Raw genomic sequence first — 21141 nt, 5'->3', positions numbered from 1 at the left:
CCACTCCCCCTGCTTGTGTTCCCTCTCTCCCTGGCTGTCTCTATCTCTGTCAAATAAATAAATCTTTAAAAAAAAAAAAGATGCGTGTGTTACATCCGTGCCCATGTTCTGGTCATGATGTTGCGCTAGGGGTTTGCGTGTGTTTTGTGCCCCGTCATCACTGGGGAAACTGGGCGAAGATTGCACTGGGCCTTCTGGGGTTATTTCTTACACCTGCAGTGGGTCTCTACAATGATCTCAACATTCGTGTTGATTTTTAAAAAGAAAAAAAATGCATTAAAATATTACTAATTTATGTGCTGAGGTTTTTGGCACCCTGTTCAATTTGGGGCTCACCTGCCATACTGCTGAACAACCCCTTTCCTCTCTCTGGTTGCACTTGTGGGGGGCATCATTGAATTCCTATTTATTTATTTATTAAAAATTTTATTTTTATTTATTTGAGAGAGAGAGCACGTGCGCACAAGCAGGGGAGGGGCAGAAGGAGAAGCAGGCTCTCTGCTGAGCAGGGAGCCCAACGCGGGGCTCGATCCCAGGACCCTGAGCTCATGTCCTGAGCCGAAGGCAGATGCTTAACAGACTGAGCCAGCCAGTCGCCCCCATTTTTTTTTTTAAAGCAGAGGTGACTATTTTTGACAAACTAGAAGCCCAGAGGGGTGACAGAGCCTGGTAAACATTCCATAAGTCACTCCTGAGCTCTGCCCTGGGCGCTGAGAACAGGCAGTGGAGGAGGCCAGATGAATTCTCTCACTCAGCCTGGCTTGGGGCAGGGGCCAGGCCGACACCTGACCTGACATCAGAAGTATAACAAAGCGTTATGGGTTTCACTGTGTCCCCCAAAAAGACATGTTGAAGGCCTACCCCCCAGTACTGGGAATGGACCCTTATTTGGAAATAGGGTCTCTGCAGTCAGCAAGTTAGGACGAGGTTACACCAGAGTGGGGTGGGCCCCACAGCCAGTGCGCGCGTGCTTGTAAGAGGGGAATCTGGACACAGACACGGAGAAAGAGGGGGAGACCATGCGGGGATGAGGCAGAGACTGGAGCGATGTGTCCACAAGCCAAGAGAGGCAGAGGATGGCCAGCAACACCAGAAGCTGCAGGAGACAGGGACGGTCCTCCCCAGAAGCCTCAGGGTGAGCAGGGCGCTGCTGACGCTTCAAGCTTGGACTTGCTCAGGTTAGAAGGAGCCGCAGATTGGAAGGTGTGGGATGTCTGCGTTTAGCACAGATGTCTGTCCTGCTATCAGTCTGTTGCAGGTCTGGAGGTTCAAGATTCCAAGCTCCCTGATGTATACAGGTCTTGCTTTTGGGTGTGGCTTCCCATATCTGCTTCCTGCACCCCTGGGTCTAGCTCCTTCCCCAGCACATCCTGGGGGCCAATCACACCTGGCACTCTGCCAGGGAGCCTTCCGGAGTCCACACGGCACCTGGCCCCCGGGGAGGCCTGGCATGAATATTAGCCTGAGCCACAAAACACAGTGGAGATGGTGACCTTGCAGGCCAGCCAAGGTCACTGCAAACTCAGTCTGGGGTCCGCTCTCCATCACATCGGAAGACATTGAAAACAGTAATATCCGGGGCGGCTGGCTAACTCAGTGGGTAGAGCACGTGACTCTGGAGCTTGGGGTTGTGAGTTCAAGCCCCACAGTGGGTGTGATCACTTAAAAAAAAATCTTAAAAAAAATAATATCACGACATCAAGTCCAGGAGACCAGAGACTATCTCGTTCTATGCCCTCTGTGCCTGGGACTGCCTGCCACACGGTACGTGTTCAATAAATATTTGTGAAATGAACACCTGAATGTTTAAACCAGTAGTTGGTCTCGTCAAAGTGACTTCTTCGTTACGCGTGGCATTTTGATGTTTTTAATTAATGGCCCACATTTCTTTTATTTATCTTTAGCTTCTTATTTATATTAGAGAGAGTGTGTGCACACGTAAGCGGGGGGGGGGGCAGAGGGAGAGGGAGAAGCAGACCTCCGCTCAGCGGGGAGCGAGACACTGGACTTGATCCCTGGACCCCGAGATCATGACCTGAGCGGAAGGCAGACGCTCGACCGACTGAGCCATCCAGGCGCCCCGTGCACATTTCTTAAATGAGAGATGGTGCGTCGAGTCAATTGCTGTCTGTCTTCCCTTAAAAACGGGAACACGGCCGCACAGGTGCACGCCAGCGTACCTTCATGCCTGCCTCACTCCCTTACGCTCTCTGCCGGGCCCAGGGAGCAAGAACCTGAGTGGCCAAGTGAATCCTGACCCCGCCTTCTGCAAGCTGTGTGCTCCCCGTGAAGGGGCCAGCGTCACCGTCCCTAATAAATGTCAAAGTAAATACCGTGGTAAAAAATTCCAAGTAGCACAGGAAGGTATACGATTGAAAGTACTTTGGGTAAATGCTTGGGGATTTTTCAGAAATGTTACCCCTATGTAATTTACATACGTAACTCCATTTATGCAGATGAGGTCACGTGACCCTGCTTGAGGGCTCCGCGTTTGGAGGTCAACCTTGGACTGCTTTCCTGTAACACAGGTAGGTAGGTCTTCCCATCCTCCTGACGGTCTGATTGTTAGCGTGTAAGTGCACCGTCACTGTTTGGGGGGCGCCCCTGTGGATGGGTGTTCCTCAAATATTTCCCTGGTGTGTCCCGGTGCTAGGGGGCCACTTACTGGTGTGTGGAAGCCCGTGGGCACGGACTACAGAAGTCACGGTCAGGAACTGCACGCGTGGACCCTGGTGGGAAGATTTAAACTATGGGAACTGGCAAACACGGCAGCCTAGGACTTTATTTTTATTTTCCAGATTGCCGCTTTCCCACCGCACAGCCGTCATGTCGCGGACAACAAGGCAGACAAAACCCCTGCTCTTACTCTAGCGGAGAAAACAGGCAATAAACCAATGAAGAAAAGTGTACAGGAAACTATAGATGCTATGGAGAAAAAGAAAGCAGAACACAGGATAAAGGAGCATTAGGAGTGAGGTTGTGATTTCAGCTCAAGCACTCAGGCAAGCCTCACTGAGGATGTTTGAACAAAGGAGCAGGCATTTCAGAGAGGTACCCAGAGGGGAAAAGGTTCCAGGTAAACAGCACATGCAAAAGTCCTGGGGCACGATTGGGCCTGGCCTGTTGGAAGAACATTGAGGAGGCCTAATTGGCTGGAGCAGAGTGGGCGGCAGAGGGGACAGGGCAGGGGAGGGTCGTGCAGGGCCTTGTGGAGGACTTGGGCTTCTCCCCCAGGGAGGGCGGGACCTGACTCGAGTGCTCAGAGGTGCCGTCTGGTGGCCGCTGCGGGGAGGACGGACTGGGGGAANNNACTTCCTGCAGGAGGACCTGTTTTGGGAGGTAATGTGAGGAATCCTAAGGACACGCTACATTCGGGTCGCCTCAGCAATATCAAAGTGGAGAGTAGCGGGGCAGCTGGACCCTGAGTCTGGAGCTCAGAGGAGGCCCAGGCTGGAAACAGAATTGTGGGCATCCTCCTGCCACAGACGGCGGGGGTGGGGAGGGGGGAAGAGGCCGGAGGACCCAGCCTGGGCACCGGGGGAGGGGTGGGAGGGGAGCGAGGTCCCTGAGGAGTTCCCAGGAGAGGGAGGGGGCCGGGCCAGTGAGACACTGCATGAGGGGAGGAGGACGGAGACTACCGACAGGTGCGGGGACAGGAGGGCACAGCCCAGCTGGTGCAAGGAGCAGGAGAGCCCTGGGAGGTGGTCAGGGTTTGGCTCCGGCTGGGGGCTCTTTATTTTCTCCCACCACATCGACTTAATTATCCCGATGGCACTAAAACAGCTAGAGGAGCTCACGGTGACACCGCAGTTTCCTGCCTTCTAGCTTCTGTCCAAAGAGAAAGGTCTACCCGCTTGTTCCTTCCCCCTTTCCGGGGGAAAGTCCACTACGGGCCATTTACCCAAATAAACCTCTTAATGCGTTATCGTTATTACTTTTTTGGACATTTGAGTTTCTGAAATGAAAAAAAAGTGTTGCATGTCCCATCCCGCCTCCCCCACCCCCACCGGCCAAATAAGTCCCTGCTGCCAGGGCATTTCTGTTGCCTCTGAAATCTTGAAATAAATATCGAAAGAAACGGCATCAAGTGTTCACGTTGAGCGATGGCACTGAGTGGGCCCCAGAACCGGTGAGGTGGTGCATCCCTGTCTGGACAGTCTTGAGGTGTCGTGGAGAATGCGAGGGCTTGTTGCTGCGGTCGATCGTCAGCCGGGGGCAGGGGCTGTGCTGAGTCCCACCCAGGGTGGTGGGCTGCAGGGGGGGCTGCCTACAATTTGTCCAGGAAGTTGCCCAGGGCCGGGACGCCTTCCTTCAGGCCTCTGCGCTTGCGGGTTTTGGCCACCACCTGGCTGGGGCGGCTGGTGTCGAAGGGATCCCCAGGCAGGAAATGCCAGTGGTCAAAAACGCACTGGGGGAAGGCCTGGCCGCCAGTGTTGGACCGCAGCTCAGCGGGGAAGCCAAAGGACTCCTCCACGGGCAGATAGCCCTTCACGACAAACATGCCAGTGCCAGCCACCTAGGACTCCTCAAACAGGTGACCCCACTTCCTGTTCAGGACACCGTAGAGGCCACCAACCACTTGTTCCGGACACTGAATGTCCACACGGTAGGGAGGCTCCATAAGCCGTCCTCCCGGGACCCTTGCTGGAGAGAAGCACGAAGTGGGCGGAGACAGAACCTGGGCATGCCGTGAGCTCAGGAAGGCTGTGGATTGCTTTTCCCTTGTTTCTAAGAAGTTCCCGCCGGTCTCTGCTGCTGGGGAGCAGGGAGGGTGGCTGGTGGGCCAGTGGCTGAGGTGCCTGTGACGCCGTGGTAACAGAGAATGTGTGGCCCGGGCCCCAGACACTTTTAAAAGTCTGTAACTGCCCAGGGAGCCTGGGGCCCTCAGTCGCTTAGGTGACCGACTTTTGGTTTCAGCTCAGGTCGTGATCTTGGGGTTGTGGGATCGAGCCCTGTGTGCGGTTATGTGCCCAGCACAGAGTCTGCTTGGACTCTCTCTGCCCTTCCCCCTACTCTCTCTAAAATAAGTAAATCTTAAAACAAAATAAAATCTAAAAAAAAGCCTGTTAACTGGGGCTCCTGGGTGGCTTAGTCGGTGAAGCGTCTGCCTTTGGCTCAGGTCATGATCCCGGGGTCCTGGGGGATCCAGCCCCGTGTGGAGCCCCGTGTTGTGTTGGGCTCCCTGCTCAGCGGGGAGCCTGCTTCTCCCTCTCCCTCTGCCCCTCCCCACACTTGCACGTGCGCTCTCTCAAATAAATAAATAAAATCTTAAAAAAAAAAAAAAAAGCCTGTAACTTCCTGAGAGGCAAGGGCCAGAGGGCTGGAGGAAGGAGAAACTTCAGCCACACCCTTGACCCCNCCCGGGGGGGGGGGGGGGGGGGGGAGGGAATCACCAATGGCCACTGATTCAATCAGCCTCGACTACACACGGAGCCTCCACAAAATCCCCAATCGAGGGGCTCAGAAAGCTGCGGGGCATGTGAATGCACCCACGTGGCAGAGGGGGGTCGTGCCCCAGACTGCGCGGGAAGAAGCTCCAGCACCCGGGGCCCCTCGTCTGGCTGCTCGTGGCATCCTATACAAGACACGGGCAAGCCAAGTGCTTTCCTGAGCTCTGTGAGCTGTGCAAGCAAACCATCGTGCGGAGGGGACCCGGGGGGCCTGCGTGAATTTGGGCGGTGAGCGTTAGAGCTGAATCGAGTTGTAGGACACCCACAGAGATGACTTGCTTGGGGTGGGGACGCCGCACGCCTGTCAGAAGGGCTGGGGGCAGAAGGCATCAGCGTGGCAGAACCAGCTCACGGTCACAGCGCGCAAGGACCCCCGCTCTAGGCATTTATGCCCTCGTGTGACCCGTCAGGGATGTTGTTGGCTGGCACACAGAAGCAGGTGGGACCCACATGAGCTTAGGTTCTATGGTGACGCCCATTGTATGGCCATAAAACAGGGTGTTCAAGGTTGCACATGGAGAATGAAGCAGGTAGCTGGGACGGGAACCCACAGGCTGGGCTCTTAGCCATACTACTAAACCCCAAGAGGGGCTGGGCGAGAATGAGGGTGTGGGGAAGGCCAGGCTGGAGGGCCATTTCCCCCAAGCCCCTGGGAGCGGGCCGGCTGGAGATGAAAGCAGGACATGGCCCGGAGCTCTTCAAACACCCCGGCCCCCTCCCCGTGAGATGTTCCTTGGAGCAGGCCTACAGAGCCCCCGACATACTCTGAGAGTCATGGCCTGGCAAAAATAATTTAATAGTCCATTTGGACCCTAGCGTCTGCTTTCCCTCCCCGGCCCCTGAGCCCCTAACAACCTTCCCACCCTGCCTAGTCCTGGGCTGGGGAGGCAGAGGCCCCAGGGGCAGCCCATGGAAGGCTGAGCCCTCGCCCAGGCCCAAGGGGTCTGGGTTTGCCCACAGTGCCTTTCCAGGCACCCTGGTTCCTCGAGAGGCTGGGCCAAGGCAACCCCAACTCCCCTGAGCATAGCCCTGTCCCGCACCCTCAGACCCCCGCTCCCACACCAACATCCCACCCCTGTGACTGGAAACCCAGGTGCTGCAGCCCTGTGCCAGGGCCCCAGTGGGGGACACAGGACACCTCAGCCTGGCCCTGGGGCAGTCAGGATGCAAAAGCAGCCAGATTGGGCCAAGCAGACAGCCCCTGGGGGACGGGGAAACCAGACCCGATTCGCACAAGCCTGGTTTATATGGAGCCCACGTGCTGAGTCCTGCAGGGAGGTAGGTAGGCGGGCGGGCAGGCGGCTCTAGGAGGGGGGCGAGCGCAGCTGCTCCAGCCCATCGGCGTACTGGAAGGCCGACCCGGTCTCATACTCGTACATGTCCAGGGCCACCTCGCAGCTCTCTCGCACCACGCGCTCAGGGTCTGCCGAATAGGCCCGCAGGGCGGCCAGGCAGGCGGGCCGGGCGATGGCTCCCAGCGCCTCAGCGCACTCGTGCCGCACCATAGGGCTCTCAGCCTGCCGGGCCAGGGTCGCTGTCAGCTGGGGCACGGCCGCCTCGTGCTGCAGCTGGCCCAGGACGTAGCCGATCTCGTGGCGGAAGAGGGCGCTGCCAGAGCGCAGGCCTGGGGGCGGGAGGGCGAGCGTGCTCACTGGCCGGGCAGTGCCATCGCGGCAGGCGCGGGACTCGGGGCAGCGTACCAGAGGGCGGGAAGGACCAGAAGAGGTGGAAAGGGGGTTCCCCGTTTCCAGGGCACCCCGCCCCAGCCCCGGTGGTCAGTGCTGCTCGGAGGGAGGGACCTACAGCTGGAGGAGCAGGAGAAGCTGGACAGAGCACAGCCCGGGAACAAGCTCCCCGCCGACAGGCACTGGGAGCACAACCCTGCACTCCGGGAGGCCAGACGGGGCAGGCGTGGCTTTCCCGGGCCCAGGGTCCCCTCCAGCTGCTCCCACCTCTCCTTGGGCCTCTGTATTATGCTATCGAGTGTCTAATGAGGGGACAGTCATGGGCACCCTCCCCCCACTCCACAGACAGGTCATGCTTTACACATGGGAAGACGACCGCCGGGAGAGGCCTGGTGACTGCCCAAGACCAGGCCCCTGAGGCTGAGCCAGGGCGCAAGGCCACCTGCCTGACTGCGGCCCCTGCTCCCAAACACCACCCAGCCCCTCTGTGCTCCCGCCCGGCGTCACCTGGGACCCCCACCCTGTGGCCCAGGGTCTAGGTGATGACCAGCCCGGCATCACATGGGACCCCCCAGCCCGTGGCCCAGGGTCCAGGTGCTGACCAGGCACCTCCCTGCCAGACAGGAAGTCCCGGGAGGGCAAGGAGGGCTCCAAATCCTCTGTGGGCACACCCGGGCCTGGGGGCGCAGGGGACCACGGGCTGCCCGGGGAGAGGTCTGCAGAGCTCAAGCCGCAGTAACAGAAGGGGGTTAAGGGTGCCAGAGCCACACTGCCAGGGATCCGATCCCAGCTCCGCTGCTCGCCACCCACTGTCTGCTCAGGCAACTCTCCGCCTCTGGCCTCGGCTTCCCCTTGGGGAACTGGAGGGAAGGTGGCCCGCCCAGCTCTTACCAAGCCCGTGGGGAAGTGCCGGCGCCGGGCCCAGGACGCACATTCCCTGGGTCACCTGCTGCCCCATTTCACAGGTGCAGCTCCCGACCGTGACCCCAGGCCCCTGCCCCAACTCACCCTCGGCCAGCGCCAGGGCGGCCTCTTCGCCGCCGGCATCTCGCAGGGCGAACATGGCTCGGTAGCGGTCAAAGAGCGGCCGGGCTTCGTCCAGCAGGACCTCCCGCAGCCGCCCCACGTCGCGCTCTTCGGCTGGAGGAGCGGGGTCCACGGACAGGTAGGGCCCCGCCACCGCCGGCTCTCCGCTGTGCTGCTGCAGCCACTCCAGCCGCTGGACCGCCAGCTGGCACGTCTCGGCCACCTGCGGGGACAGGGGCGCACGGGTGGCCGCGATGGACCCCCTTCCCCACCCTCGGGGGCTCTAGCCATTCTAGACGGAGAGAAGCCAGCAGGGGCTTGTGTGATGAGGGAGCGACGAGGATGGACGGAGGGCCAGGTGCGGCTCCACATGAGGTGACGGGGCGGAGACCCGCAGCAGGTGAAGGGGGAGTCGGGTGGAAATGGCCGGTGCAGAGCCCGTCGCGCAGGACTGTGCGGAGGGCGAGGCTAGGCCTGACTGTTCAGCCCTGTGAGCTGCAGCAAGAACTTGGGGTTCTGTCTGCAAGGTCATGAGGAAACACGAATGCTTTACGTCTGAAAGAGGTTAGGAGACCTCCGTTCTGCAGTCACCCCCAGCTGCCGAGAGGATGCTGGGGCTGAGCTCTGGGAGGTGAGAAGCAGGTGAGACACACACGCGCCCACACAGAAACCTGCACACGCGCGCTCACAGCAGCACGGTTCAGGTGGCCGAAAAATGGGAACAACCCAAATGTCCGTCAGTGGGTGAGGGAATAACCAGACGCGTCCACCACACAGGCAGATATCGGCCGCGAACAGGAGCAGGGCGCCCACCCACGCTGCCCCGGGACAGACCCTGAGCCCACGAAGCTCAGGGAGGGAACCAGACACAGAAGGCCCCACGGTGTGTGAGTCCACGTGTGTGACATGCCCAGAACAGGCTCCTCCACGGACGGGAAGGGGGCTCGTGGGGGCTGGGGGCTGGGGAAGAGGGGAGGGAATGGGGGAGTAACCGCTGATGGGCTAGGGCTTCTTTTGAGGTGATGGAATGTTCCGGAATTAGGAGATGGTCACACACCTCTGTACGCGCTCTAGAAACCACTGAAGTGTACCCTTTCAAGGGGTGAACTTTGTGGTATGTGAATTACATCCCAGTAAAGCTGCTCCCTGAAGAAGAACGAAGAAAGGCAGGCAGTGGGGAGACCTGGGAGGGGCCAGGCGGGCTGGGGCGGCGGAGTCGGACATAAGGGGGCGGGCTCAGCGGGATCCTGGCATAAGGACTGGACTGGGTGGGAGGGGAGAGGCGAGGCGGGTCAGCCGGGCAGGGTTTAGTGTGGGAATCAGTTTGGTTTTGCCAAACAGGGCAGTGGCCTGCGACCACCCTGGCTGCTGCCCTCTCCCCCTTAGCCCGGTCAAGCGGTCGCCCTGGCAACCAGACACCGGGGGAAGCTGGTCCAGGCGGGGGCGGGGGCTTTAGGCCACGGTACCTCGATGACTGGGTCGGTGGAGTACTGCTTTAGGACCTCCAGAACATCCGGGTTCCCGATGGCCCCCAGGGCCTCGCCTGAGAAGAACCACACAGACAGCTCACGGTTGGTTAGGAAATGCCGCAGATACTGCGGCAGGAGGCAGGCGCGGGGGACCAGCAACACCGCCTCCTTTGTGCTCCCCGCCCCCCACGGCTCTGCTTCTATCTGTGACCTGCAGATTGGAGCCGGAGCGTGACCTGGGCTGGGACCCCCACCCCCATCCCCGGGCCCACGTGCCCCACGCTCCTGGTCTAGACGGGGAGACACAGATGGGCGTGTCACGACAACCTGGGGACACTGGTCAACATGGAGCCCCAACAACACCCGGGTGAGTAGAGCTCGTCAGGGTGAGCCCCGGAGGAGGACGTCTTAGGCTGCGATGCGAGAGAGGAAGGTCAGCACAGCGACGCCGGGCTTGGGGGGGGCCTACACCCGCGCCAAGAGGGAAGAGACCCACGGCCAGCAAACACTCACTCAAACCCTCCCCCGCTTTGCAAGTGGGTAGAACACACAGCTGCCCATAATCAGGAACATCCCAACGGACCTGAACCTGAGTCAGGTCTGCCCTCCACACCCGCAGCCCTCTAGGGCTCCCACCTCCCTCAGGGTAAAAGCCCAAATACTCCCTGAGGCCCCCCACCAGGCCCTGCAGTACCTGCCCCTTGCCCTCCCCTCCTCCCTTTTTCGGTGTCACTCCCTCTGCTCCAGCCACAGGGGCCTCCTTGCCACTCCTCCAAGGAGCAGGCAGGGTACGGCCCCAGGACCTTTGCACAGGCTGCATCCTCTGCCTGAAGCACCTTTCTCCAGACAACTGCCCGCCTTCATTCAGATCTGTGTCCACGGATTACCTCCGGCACTCTCATCCTACTCCCTGCTTCATTTCCTCCTTCGCACTTACGCGTTCCCATCGCCACCCCACAAGGTGCTCTGCGACACCACACGCTCAAAATAGCAGAAATCACGGGAAAGGTGAGGTTTGGAGAACACTCTTGGTAAGGACAGCTCCCACAAAAACAGTGACTGGCACACTGAGAGTTACCTGGGGCAGCCTGGGGGCGGGGGGCAGCTCGGCAGAGTTGGAGACTTCAGGGAATATGAGAAATGCCAAAAAAGAACAGATGGAAACAGAGCCCCCTCCCCCGCCTGCTGCCCCACCTGCCAAGCTGACTGGTTAGAGACACAGCCTAACGGCACCGGCTTGCCACGTAGTGTACTCATTTCTCGTTTCCGATGCCCCTCGAGATAAGAGGGCCTGGTACACAGCAGGTACTCCACACACACCGGCCCAGTGAGTAACACGAACAAATGAATAGACACCAGGGCTGGTGGACTCACCAGCTGGTTTTGTATGAGCAAAAAATGGTTTTTATGTTTTTGTTTTTTTAACGACTTTATTTGACAGAGAGCGAGTGAGTTAAACCAGTGAGCACGAGCAGGGGGAGCTGCAGTGGCAGAGGGAGAAGCAGACCCCCCATCGGGCAGGGAGCCCGACGTGGGGCTCGATCCCAGGACCCTGGGATCATGGGCTGAGTTGAAGGCTCACTGACTGAGCCACCCGTGCCCAGTCTTTATGTTTTTTGTTTTTTTTTTTTAAGATTTTATTTATTTATTTGACAGAGATGGAGACAGCCAGCGAGAGAGGGAACACAAGCAGGGGGAGTGGGAGAGGAAGAAGCAGGCTCCTAGCAGAGGAGCCTGATGTGGGGCTCGATCCCACAACGCTGGGATCACGCCCTCAGCCAAAGGCAGAGGCTTAACCGCTGTGCCACCCAGGCGCCCCAGTCTTTATGTTTTTAAGTGTCTTTTTTTAAGGGGCGCTTGGGTGGCTCAGTCGGCGGGATGTGTGACTATTGATCTCGGGGTCATGAGTTCAAGCCCCAGGCTGGGTGCAGAGATGACTTAAAAATAAAATATTTTTTTAAAAAATTTGTTTTTTAATCAAAGGGATGATGTTTCCCAACATGTGAAACTTTCGTGGAATTCAAATCTGAGCGCCCATAAAGTCCCACTGGCACGTGGCCACGCCTCTCTGCGGACGGCAGTGTTCGCTGGCTTGTAATCACCAGCGCAGAGCTGAGTCTTGGCAACAGAGACTGCCTGGCCCACGGGGCTGAACGTTATACCACCTGCCCTTCACAGGTAAAGCCTGCCAAGCCCTGCCCTAAATCACGTGGGAGGGAGAGGGGACACGTGAGGCAGAAGGGACAGGTGGGGTGAAGGTCAGGCGCCCCCGCCCTGGCCACTCACCTGCCTCGTGGCGCACCATGGGCTCCTGGCGGGTGTCACGCAGCACGTCGAGCAGCACGGGGATGGCCCGGGAGTCCTGCATCTGGCCCAGGCAGTACGCCAGCTCGTGCTTGAGCAGGGCGGAGTCGTCGCCGAAGGCCCGGCTGATCCAGGTGATGGCTCTGGGCCCACCGAGCCCGCGCAGAGTGAAGAGCGCCCGGAAGCGGGCCTGCAGGGGCTGCTGGGGGTCCACCAGCGTCTGCCCGATGGCCTCCACCTCCTTGTCTGTCACCATGGTGCCTCTGGCTTCCTCCTGCCGAGCGGCCCAGGCCTTCCGCAGCCCCGCCTGCGCTGAGACTGGGGCTCCCGGGCACAAGAACCTATGGGCAGAAAACCAAGAGCCCACATGAGAGGCGTTTTTCATCCATTCACGGATTTGTTCATTTAAGAGTGAGGACCTGGGTGGGGTGGGCATCTGGGCTGAAAGCCAGGGTCTGGCCCCATCTACTTGCTGTATGGCCTTCTGTAAGTTACTCTCTCTCTCTGGATCTCTCACCTATATATCAGCAATGACTCCTGCTGGCCTGCCCTCCACACAGTAGCCAGAGGGGCTGCGGTAGCTGGTCGCCAACATGGTCCGCCACGATCCCCACTGTGCGGCCCCTCCCACGCTAAAGAGGCTGGACCACTGTGAACCGCAGGGTATGGAAGAAACAACAGTGTGACTTCAGAGGGTAGGTCATAAGACGTTACGGCTTCCTCCTTGCCTGCTCTGGGGGAAGCCAGCAGGTGGACCGTGGGGAGCTCCCCTGGCCCTACGTAGGGGGCCACACGGTGGGGGACTGAGGCCTCGGCGGCCTGCCACGTGAAAGCAGGAAGCTGAGGGCAGCTCCTCCAGCCCCGGTCCAGCCTTCAGCAGAAGCAGCTCCAGCCGATGTCTCAAGTGCAACCTCACGAGAGATCAGAGCCGGGAGCACCTCGCTAGCAGGCCTCGTCCCTGGCCAGCACAAACTGTGGGAGAGTGCGTCTGCTGTTGCTCAAAGCTGCTGAGCGTGGGTAATTTGCTACATGACAGGTAACTGAGGTGTGAATCCTTTCAGCATGTAAACCGGACCCTTGCGTAATCCTCCTGTGGCTCGTTTTCCAAACTCCCTCACAGTCCCAAAGGCTCTGCGTGACCTGCCCCGACCCCTGCCAGCCCTCCCCTCCTTCCTACCCCGCTCCAGCTTCCTACCCCAGGACCTTTGCATGGGCCGTTCTCTTCCTCAGGAACACTCTTCCCCAAATGCCCCCCATGCTCACCCTCTCATTTTCTTGGGTCTCAAATGTCACCGTCTCTGGGAAGCCTCCCCTGATTACAGTCTTCACTGTTACTCTTCTCCCTTGTTCTACTTGTCTTCAAAGCATTTACCACATGAGATATCATATAGGGCGTTCGCCAGTTTAGCTGCCTATGGTGGGTCTTATCCCGCACCACAACTCTGAAGGCAGGGACCGAGTCTGTCGTCGTCACCACCATACTCCCAGCACTCAGGAGGCCTTCAGTAAAAACAACAGCCCTACCAGTACCAGCGGCTGACATTTACAGCGGACCTACTATGTGTCAGGCACCCCTGCTAAGCCCCTCACACTCACGAAGTCATTCACCTTTCCCCATAATCCTGTGAGACAGGCACCAGGCTTGTCACCCTTTTACAGGGGACAAAGCAGACACACAGAGAGGTTAATAACTTGCTTATGAGCAGCGTAAGGAGGAATAAATCCAGGGAGCTGGGCTCCAGAGTCAAGCTCTAAACCGTAAATGCTATGCTGAGTGGACGGACTGAGACGAAGTGACACAGCCTAGGCTGGAGGAGGGGCTCCATCTCTGTCCTCTAGACCAATGAGGAGCTGGTGGACGCTTTGTAAAGCGTGCCGTGGCCCGCCGCCGCCTCGGGCTCGCTGCAGCGTCAGCAGGACTGGCTGGGCTTCGTGGGGGAGGTGCGGCTGCCTGAGCACGGGTGACCGTCACGGGAGGCAGCACCAGAAACCACAGAAGCCAGGCGTGAGCGAGCTGGGAAGGCGTCAGGGGCCCTGCGCTCTGACTCTGCTCCACGGAGGAGCAGCGACCTGTGTGGGGTCACATGGCAAGCCAAGGGCAAACGGGACCCCGGACTCCCAGGCTCTGCAGGGTCGCCCTCAAGACACCCAGACAAGGCCCTTCATCGCCTACTCCCCAGAGTCCTTAGATTCCCGGGAACAAGGGGAAATCTGGCCACCAAGGCAGCTCCAGCAACAGGAGAGGAGTGTGAGGAGAGAACACGCTGCAGACCTCCAGAGCAAGACGGGAACCGAGGCAAAAGTCTCTGGGCTTGGTTTCTGCATTTGGAATAAAACTATTAATGGCTCACAAGTCGGTTTCCTTCTAGTCTCTGTTCAGATATTCAATGTGCAGGCAGGAGCTCTCTGAGCACTGCCTATAGTGATGCAAGCCCTGCAGAGCCGCACTCCCGGTTGTGGCGGCTTCAGTTTCCCCACAGCATCTAACAGCACCTGGCCTCCGGTACATTTCACTGGTCAGTTTCTTTTCTTTCTTTTCTTTTCTTTCTTTCTTTCCTTCCTTCCTTCCCTCCCTCCCCCCCCTTTTTTTTTTTAAGATTTTATTTATTTATCTGACAGAAAGAGAGAGGCAGAGAGGGAACACAAGCAAGGGGAGTGGGAGAGGAGAAGCAGGCTCCCAGCGGAGGAGCCTGATGCGGGACTCGATCCCAGGACCCTGGGATCATGACCTGAGCCGAAGGCAGACGCTTAATGACTGAGCCACCCTGGCACCCCAAACTGGTCAGTTTCTTACTATAGAAAGTGAGCGCCCGGGGGACTCAACTTCATCTATATATACAAAGAAAGAGAAATCTGGGGGTGCCTGAGTGGCTCAGTCGGTGAAGCGTCTGCCTTCTGCTCAGGTCATGATCCCAGGGTCCTGGGATCGAGCCCCACATCAGGCTCCCTGATCAGTGGGGAGTCTGCTTCTCCCTCTCCCTCTCCCCCTGCTAGTGAACGTGTGTTCTGTCAATTAAATAAAATCTTTAAACAAAAATAGAAAAATTTGTATCAAATGCACATATGTGTACACACACACACACACACATACACGGGTATCTATACTACTTTGTTCAATGCTGTGTCCCCACGGCCTAGCACGGGATCTGTCACCATGCCAGGAGGTGCCCAATCCGTATTTGAGTGAATTGAACACCCACTGTACATCGGCCATGGTACTACACTCTTCATACACCATTGTAAATCTGTATCATTTGTAAAATGGGTAGAAGGGGCACGTGGACGTCGCAGTTACTGTGAATGAAGGTATGCTCGTGGAGGGGTGCCTGGCTGGCTCAGTCAGTGGAACACTCGACTCTTGATCTCAAGGTTGTGAGTTCCAGGACCACATTGGATGCAGACATCACTTAAAAAATAAAACCTTAGGGGCACATGGGTGGCTCAGTGGGTTAAGCGTTTGCCTTCAGCTCAGGTCATGATCCCAGAGTCCTGGGATCAAGCCCCGCATTGGGCTCCCCAGGGAGCCCACTTCTCCCTCTCCCTCTGCCTGCCACTCCCCCTGCTTGTACTCACGCTCTGTGTCAAATAAATAAATAAATAAATCTTAAAAAAAAAAAAAAGGCGTGTTGATGGAGCACCTAGTATGCACTTGAGAAACCAGAGCTAGTATTAAATATTCCTGCAGGGAGCCCAAAACCCCCCTCTCTGTACACAGGAGGGCACACGTAGCCTCCTGGAAGCCCACAGCTCATAACTTCAGCCCATTCTTCAGTGGGAAGCAGGGCAAGGGTGTTGGTGTGGGGTTGAGAGTATCGCCCCTAACCAAGGCAGAATCTGAGAATCCGTTCATCCTTGTGAAAGCTTCTTGATGAACTAGTAAGTGACGGAGAAAGAGGAGACCAGGATCCTCGACCTCCCACCCCCTCCAGAGACCTATCTAAACCAAGAATTCCCAACAAAAACATCTCTGGTTACCAACTCTCCCCCAGAAAGGGGTCGTCTCAACACGGGATTCCCTCAGGGCTGCTCGCACGATCCCTCACCTTGGAAGAGAACCCGAGGAACCGGATGCCTCAAGATCTGTCTACGCGGGTCCCCAAGTCCTGGATCCCTCACACCGTTGTTGATTCTCCCAAAACTCGAGAGAGATCGCCTAATACGGGACCCGCCCCCGACACGCGTTCGCTCCCAGGGTCCCCCAACCTGGGAATCCAATCCCCGGCAACAGGGTCCCCAGAAGCTGGGGAAGGAGCTCGCTGGGACTCGAAACCCCTCAGGAGGAAGCCCCTCGACCCCCCGCAACCAAAGAATTCTAGTGACGGGACCTCCCCACGAGGCGTCCCCCCGCGCCAGCCCGCCAGGCCCGGGCCACGCACCGTGCTCCCTGCCGCCAAAACGCCCAGACGAGCTCCGGGAAGACGAGGCCGCCGAGCCAACCGCTCCCACCGCCGCCACCAGCGTTTCACCAACCGCGACGCTCGCGGCACCCTCTGGGGGCCGCCATCTTCCCTACCACGTGACCGGGCGGACGGCACCAACGCAGTGCTGGGGGGGTTCCGGTCAAAGACTCCGCGGCAGGAGAGAGGTCTGGAAGCACGAGTCGGCATCGGTGCCATAGCTCACACTCCCACAACAGATGGAGTTCAAGGATATCCCTCAGGCGAGGGAAGGGCAACGTCCACTCTTTCCGCGGAAGACATTCTCTCCGGCTCCCCCACCCAGTTCGATAAGTGAAAATGGTCTGTGCCGCTTCAGTCCGGAGCCCGGCGCCGGGTAGCGACGGAGCAGGCGCCGCGTTCCTGGGGCGTGGTCAAGTTCTGGGGGCGTGCCCAAGTTCTGGGGGTGTGGCCAAGGCTCCGGGTGGCTGGACTCGAGCTGCGGAAGGGAGGAAGCTTGTCCTTCTTTCGGACCGCATCGAGTCGTTCGTTCATCGCTCGCTTAACAAATAGTTCATGGGGGCTAAGGACAAGACAGCCTGCAATCCTTACCCTCGAACAGCTTACAGCCTGGTTGTCTGAGGGAGACAGACAAGAAATAAATAAGTAAAGTACGTGATAGGTGGTGACCGGTTAAGCAGTACAGTTCAAGGGCGGTGTGAAGTCTTCGGAGCGCCCAGAGCCTCAGGTGATGACGTCCGAGTAACCACCGGGCAGGTGCGGAAAAGAGCCGTGGGGATGGTTGGGGGAGAGACACCCAGACATAAGAAGGATGTGGCTTTCCTCTGACGGAAAGAGAAGCCTGAAGTGTTCTAATCAGGGAAACACATATGAAAAGTGTTTTAACTTTGGAATGTGGAAAAGAAGCATTGGTTGCAACAGTATTTATAATGGCAAGAAAAAAAATACTGGAAAAAACGGCGAAGTGCAGCTCCTTTTCTGCCTCCAGGGGGGTCCAGCCCCCCTTATCACTCACCTGGACCACAGCAGTCCCTTCCAGCTTGCCTTCCTGGCTGCTGCCCTCACCCCTCAGCGTCTGTCTTCTCTGCAGCGGCCACCAGAGGCCACCTGTGGGCACCTGAGCCAGGCCCCACCCTCCTCTGCCCCCAGTATTCCAGGGCTCCGCCTCCCTCAGGGTAAAAGCTCAAATTCTTCCCTGACCCCCAAGGCCCTGCATGACCTGTGGGGGAGGGGGGCCTCCCTATCCTTCCCTCCCCCCTCTCACCCTGTTGCTCATTCTGCTCCAGGTACACAGGCCTCCTCGCTCTTCTCCAACATGCCAGGCCCAGTCCTGCCCCAGGCCCTTTGCATGTGCGGTGCCCTCTCCTGGACTGCTCTTCCCCCTGGTGCTCCCGTACCTGCTTCCCTTCCTCCTCTGGGTCTCTGCTCACATGCTTCTCCATATGGCCTTGGCTGCCCTATTTTAAGCTCTAACTTCCCTGTTAGTAGTCCCAACCGTTAGACCATGGTACCTCCACCCCAGTACCACTTTTTTTTTTTAGATTTTATTTATTTATGTTAGAGGGAAAGAGTGCATGTGCACATACATACACGTGTGGGTAAGCGGGGGGGGTGGGAAGGGGCAGAGGGAGAGACAGAGAGAGGGAGAGAAGTAGACTCCCTGCTGAGCACAGAACCCAACTTCAGGCTCTGTCCCACGACCCACGATCATGACCTGAGCTCAAATCAAGAGTCAGACGCTCAACCGACAGAGCCGCCCCAGTACCACTCTTCACTTTCTAACCCACTCTAAGGTTATGTTTTTCTCAGAGTCTATCCCCCTATCTTGAATGTTAGCTCCATGAAGGCAGGGATCTTCCCAGGACTGGGAACAGCTCGAGCAAAGGCCCTGAGGTGGGGATGGACATGCAGAGTACCAGCCAAGTTGGCTGGAGCTGAAGGAGGGAGGGGGGCGTTGGGCGGAAGTGATTTGCGTGGTGATTAATCCAGGCAGATGGTGGCCTTGGAGGAGCCCCAATCCTCTTACCCAAAGCCCCTAAATACTTCCGCCACGCGGGTCACCTCCGGGCCTCTCCTGCTCCAGGTGGCCATCATGCCAGGGCAGGCGGTCGAGGAGGGGATGGAGGGCTGGAGCCCGGCCCCACCGCTGTATGAGGAGTACCGCCCGCCACCTCTGGATGCCATTCGCCTGCCCAGGAATGCGCTGTACCTGCTGCTGGCAGCGCTCCTGGTGGTGGCTGTGGCCTATGCCATTGTGGGCCATCTCATTAAGGACCTCGCCCACGACCTAGCTGGTGAGCCACTACCTACCGCGAGCCCTACTTGGGACAGTGCCAGGCTGCTCTGGGGCTGGGGGGGGCGGTTTGCAAGGGCCTCTCGTAGCCAGGGAGGGGACAGAGGTGGGTGAGGCCCCAGGAGGCTTCTCACTAGCGCCCTACTGCAGACTGGGCCTTCGGCCCGAAGCCAGACCAGGAGGACGCCCCCCGGGAGCTGCGCTCGAGCCTGGAGGGCGAGGATCTGGAGGAGCTGGACCTGCAGCTGGCCCTGGCCTGGCGGGGTGATGAGGACCCCGGAGGGGGTGGCGACACCGCCCCTGCAGAAGCCCCTGCCCCAGCCCCCCGCCGCCCTTCCATTGCCTTCAAGGACCCACCTGCTCGAAGCTCCTTCTGGAGGCTGGACTGAGCTGGGCCTTGCCCTCTGGCCCAGGACCGGGTTTGAACCCCTTTGGCAGTTGTATAGACTGGGCTTGTGCATGCCCATCCCTTGCTCCACTGATCTGCCCCATCTGGGCAGAAAACGTTCTTTTTCTGGGCCGGCAGTTTCCAGCGGTTGATCACTGGCGCTTTCCACACTCCTGCTCCCCCCATAGCCCCAGAGCCTGATTCCACCCAACCTCCGCCAAGAAGAGTTTTTCAGAGAGAAACAATGGCAACCGAGTGCTTAGTATGTCCCTGCTGTTGTGCTCAGTGAGCCGTTTCCACGTATTATTTCATTTAATCCTCACAGGCCAGGACTTTTCGCCCCCATGTAACAGCTGGGAGCATGGAGCCACAAAGCCCAGAAATGACTTGCTTGGAGCAGAGAGAACTTTTTGCAGAAACAGGCCCGTTCTGCCACCTGCCTTCGAACACAGACGCCCCAAGGCGGGGTTCGGGCCCTGCTCTTCCGACCCTGCTCCGCCCCCACCTCCCACCTCCTCCCCAGCTCTGCTGCTCTGCCCTCTGGATATGTTGGTCTCTGGGGGTCCTGACTTCCCAGCTAACCTGAGAACTCCCGCAGGACAGTGCCTGAGGCTTCCTCCCTCCGCTCTGAGCTTGGCACAGGACAGGGCACATGGTAGGCACGACTCGGGCTGTTGAGATGGCGCGCTTGGGGCAGCCGCCTGAGCTCCATCGCTCTACTGGATGGCCCGTTGCGCAATGTGGATAGTCAGACCTCAGGGAGGCAGGAGGCCCCGGCTATGCATAGGGGCTCCATAAAGGTGCGTGCAGTGACACCGGCACCCCCCCAGCCCCCGAGGGCCCTGCGGAGCCCCCCACCCTCCACTGGGTCTTCCTGCCACGTGCCTGGGCCATGGCTGTCCGGTGGCAGCTGGGGTGGGGCGCTCTTTCTCCTGGGCAAGGCTCCCTATCTAATCAGCCAGGGACCAAGGTTGACGGACAGGAGAGCCTGGAGCCTGAGTCATCCACTACCTGGGCCTCTGGCCGGCCATCAGGGCGTGGCTGGGTTTGGGGATGGATAGTGAGCACGTGGCCCATCGCTTCTTGTCCCTGTGCTCATCCCAGTATTGGCGGTGGGTCCCCAGGGGTCCGGGAGCCAGGACGTGGCAGCATCAGCCGGTGGTGGGGGAGATCCGGGTTCAGATCCCAGCTCCAGCTATTTATGCGTGACCTCTGTGCTCCTGGCCTCCTTGGGCTTCTCTGCAAAATGGAGACAGAAACATTTTGTGGGGTGTTCAGAGAAGGAGACATAATGATGCCTGGCAGGCCTGAGCCCAGGCCCGTCTCTGCCTGGCCCCTGCAGCACGGAGCCTGGGGAACCTGGAGGCTTGGTCCTGGGGCAGGACACAGGCTGGAGGGGCTGGACTCCCCGCGTTAATTGTTATACCAGGTCCAGAGTCTGGCCTCTGGGTCTGGACCGGCCCCGCCCCTAGGCCCGGCTGCCACCATATCAGGGGCTGGGCAGGGCCTCACCCAGCCAACCTTGACTGTGCACCGCTGCTGGCTCTTCTGTGACCATGGAGACCCTGGAGGCCCTTCTCCTGCTCAGCGCCCTGCTCCTGTCACCTGCAGAGGCTCAGCAGGGTAGGGCTCCGACCTGGACCTGGGGGGCTGGGCCGGGGGCTGGGGCGGTGGGGAGGGTCGTGGGAGGGGCTCATTCATAGGCTCACCATTTCCCTAATTTTCGTGATAAGGAACCGAGACTTCTGAAAGGAGGGGGCAGGCAGAGGAGGAATGGGGCCAGACCCCTCTTGGAGCCCCCCAGTTCTGCACACTCCCTCTGGGCCTCCCTCCAGGCCTCCCTCCCCATCCCTGAGGGCACCCAGCCCCCTCCCCTTCTCTAGAACTGGTCTCTGACACCCAGCCCCTTTCCAAGACCCCACCAGCTTGAGCATCCCCCAGCACCCTTCCCCTCTACCCTTTTGGGGCCAGGCCCCGGCCCTGCCCCATCGCTGAATCCCTCCTGCCTCACCTTCGGACAGCCTCGCAGTACCGCCCGAAGCCCTGGCTGGTGGGCCTGGCTGCTGTCGTCGGATTCCTGTTCATCGTCTTTGTCCTCATGCTGGTCAACCGTGTCTGGTGCTCCAAAG

At 58.8% G+C, this 21141-nt stretch overlaps 2 protein-coding genes and 1 pseudogene across 4 annotated transcripts; 1 reads left to right on the top strand and 2 right to left on the bottom strand.

Annotated features, from left to right (window-relative positions):
- Window positions 1-3944: 3944 nt before the first annotated feature.
- Window positions 3945-6020, bottom strand: LOC109490273 (annotated as a pseudogene).
- DOHH (deoxyhypusine hydroxylase) lies at window positions 5368-16461 on the bottom strand. The gene is made up of 5 exons (XM_002923572.4): window positions 16311-16461; window positions 11917-12275; window positions 9628-9704; window positions 8144-8384; window positions 5368-7074 (listed from the first exon to the last, which is right to left on the bottom strand). Exons 2-5 carry the CDS (start codon window positions 12188-12190, stop codon window positions 6755-6757), a joined length of 912 nt encoding a protein of 303 aa, XP_002923618.2. The 5' UTR covers window positions 12191-12275; window positions 16311-16461; the 3' UTR covers window positions 5368-6754.
- Window positions 16462-16663: 202 nt separating this feature from the next.
- On the top strand, window positions 16664-21141 carry LOC109490274. Of its 3 annotated transcripts, none has more exons than XM_034657487.1 (4): window positions 16664-16981; window positions 18415-18625; window positions 18775-20635; window positions 21034-21141. In XM_034657487.1, the coding sequence occupies exons 2-3, from the start codon at window positions 18424-18426 to the stop codon at window positions 19011-19013; spliced, it is 441 nt and encodes a 146-aa protein (XP_034513378.1). In that variant the 5' UTR covers window positions 16664-16981; window positions 18415-18423; the 3' UTR covers window positions 19014-20635; window positions 21034-21141. The 3 variants fall into 3 exon arrangements, with proteins under 3 accessions (XP_034513378.1, XP_034513376.1, XP_034513377.1); XM_034657485.1 differs by having other exon boundaries at window positions 16664-17087; XM_034657486.1 differs by having other exon boundaries at window positions 16747-17506.

The sequence above is a fragment of the Ailuropoda melanoleuca genome, chromosome 4, assembly GCF_002007445.2.
Source record: "Ailuropoda melanoleuca isolate Jingjing chromosome 4, ASM200744v2, whole genome shotgun sequence".
In the NCBI taxonomy this organism is placed as follows: domain Eukaryota; kingdom Metazoa; phylum Chordata; class Mammalia; order Carnivora; family Ursidae; genus Ailuropoda; species Ailuropoda melanoleuca.
Note: the sequence above shows the minus strand (reverse complement) of the source record. Positions and strands in the feature narration are given on the sequence as shown.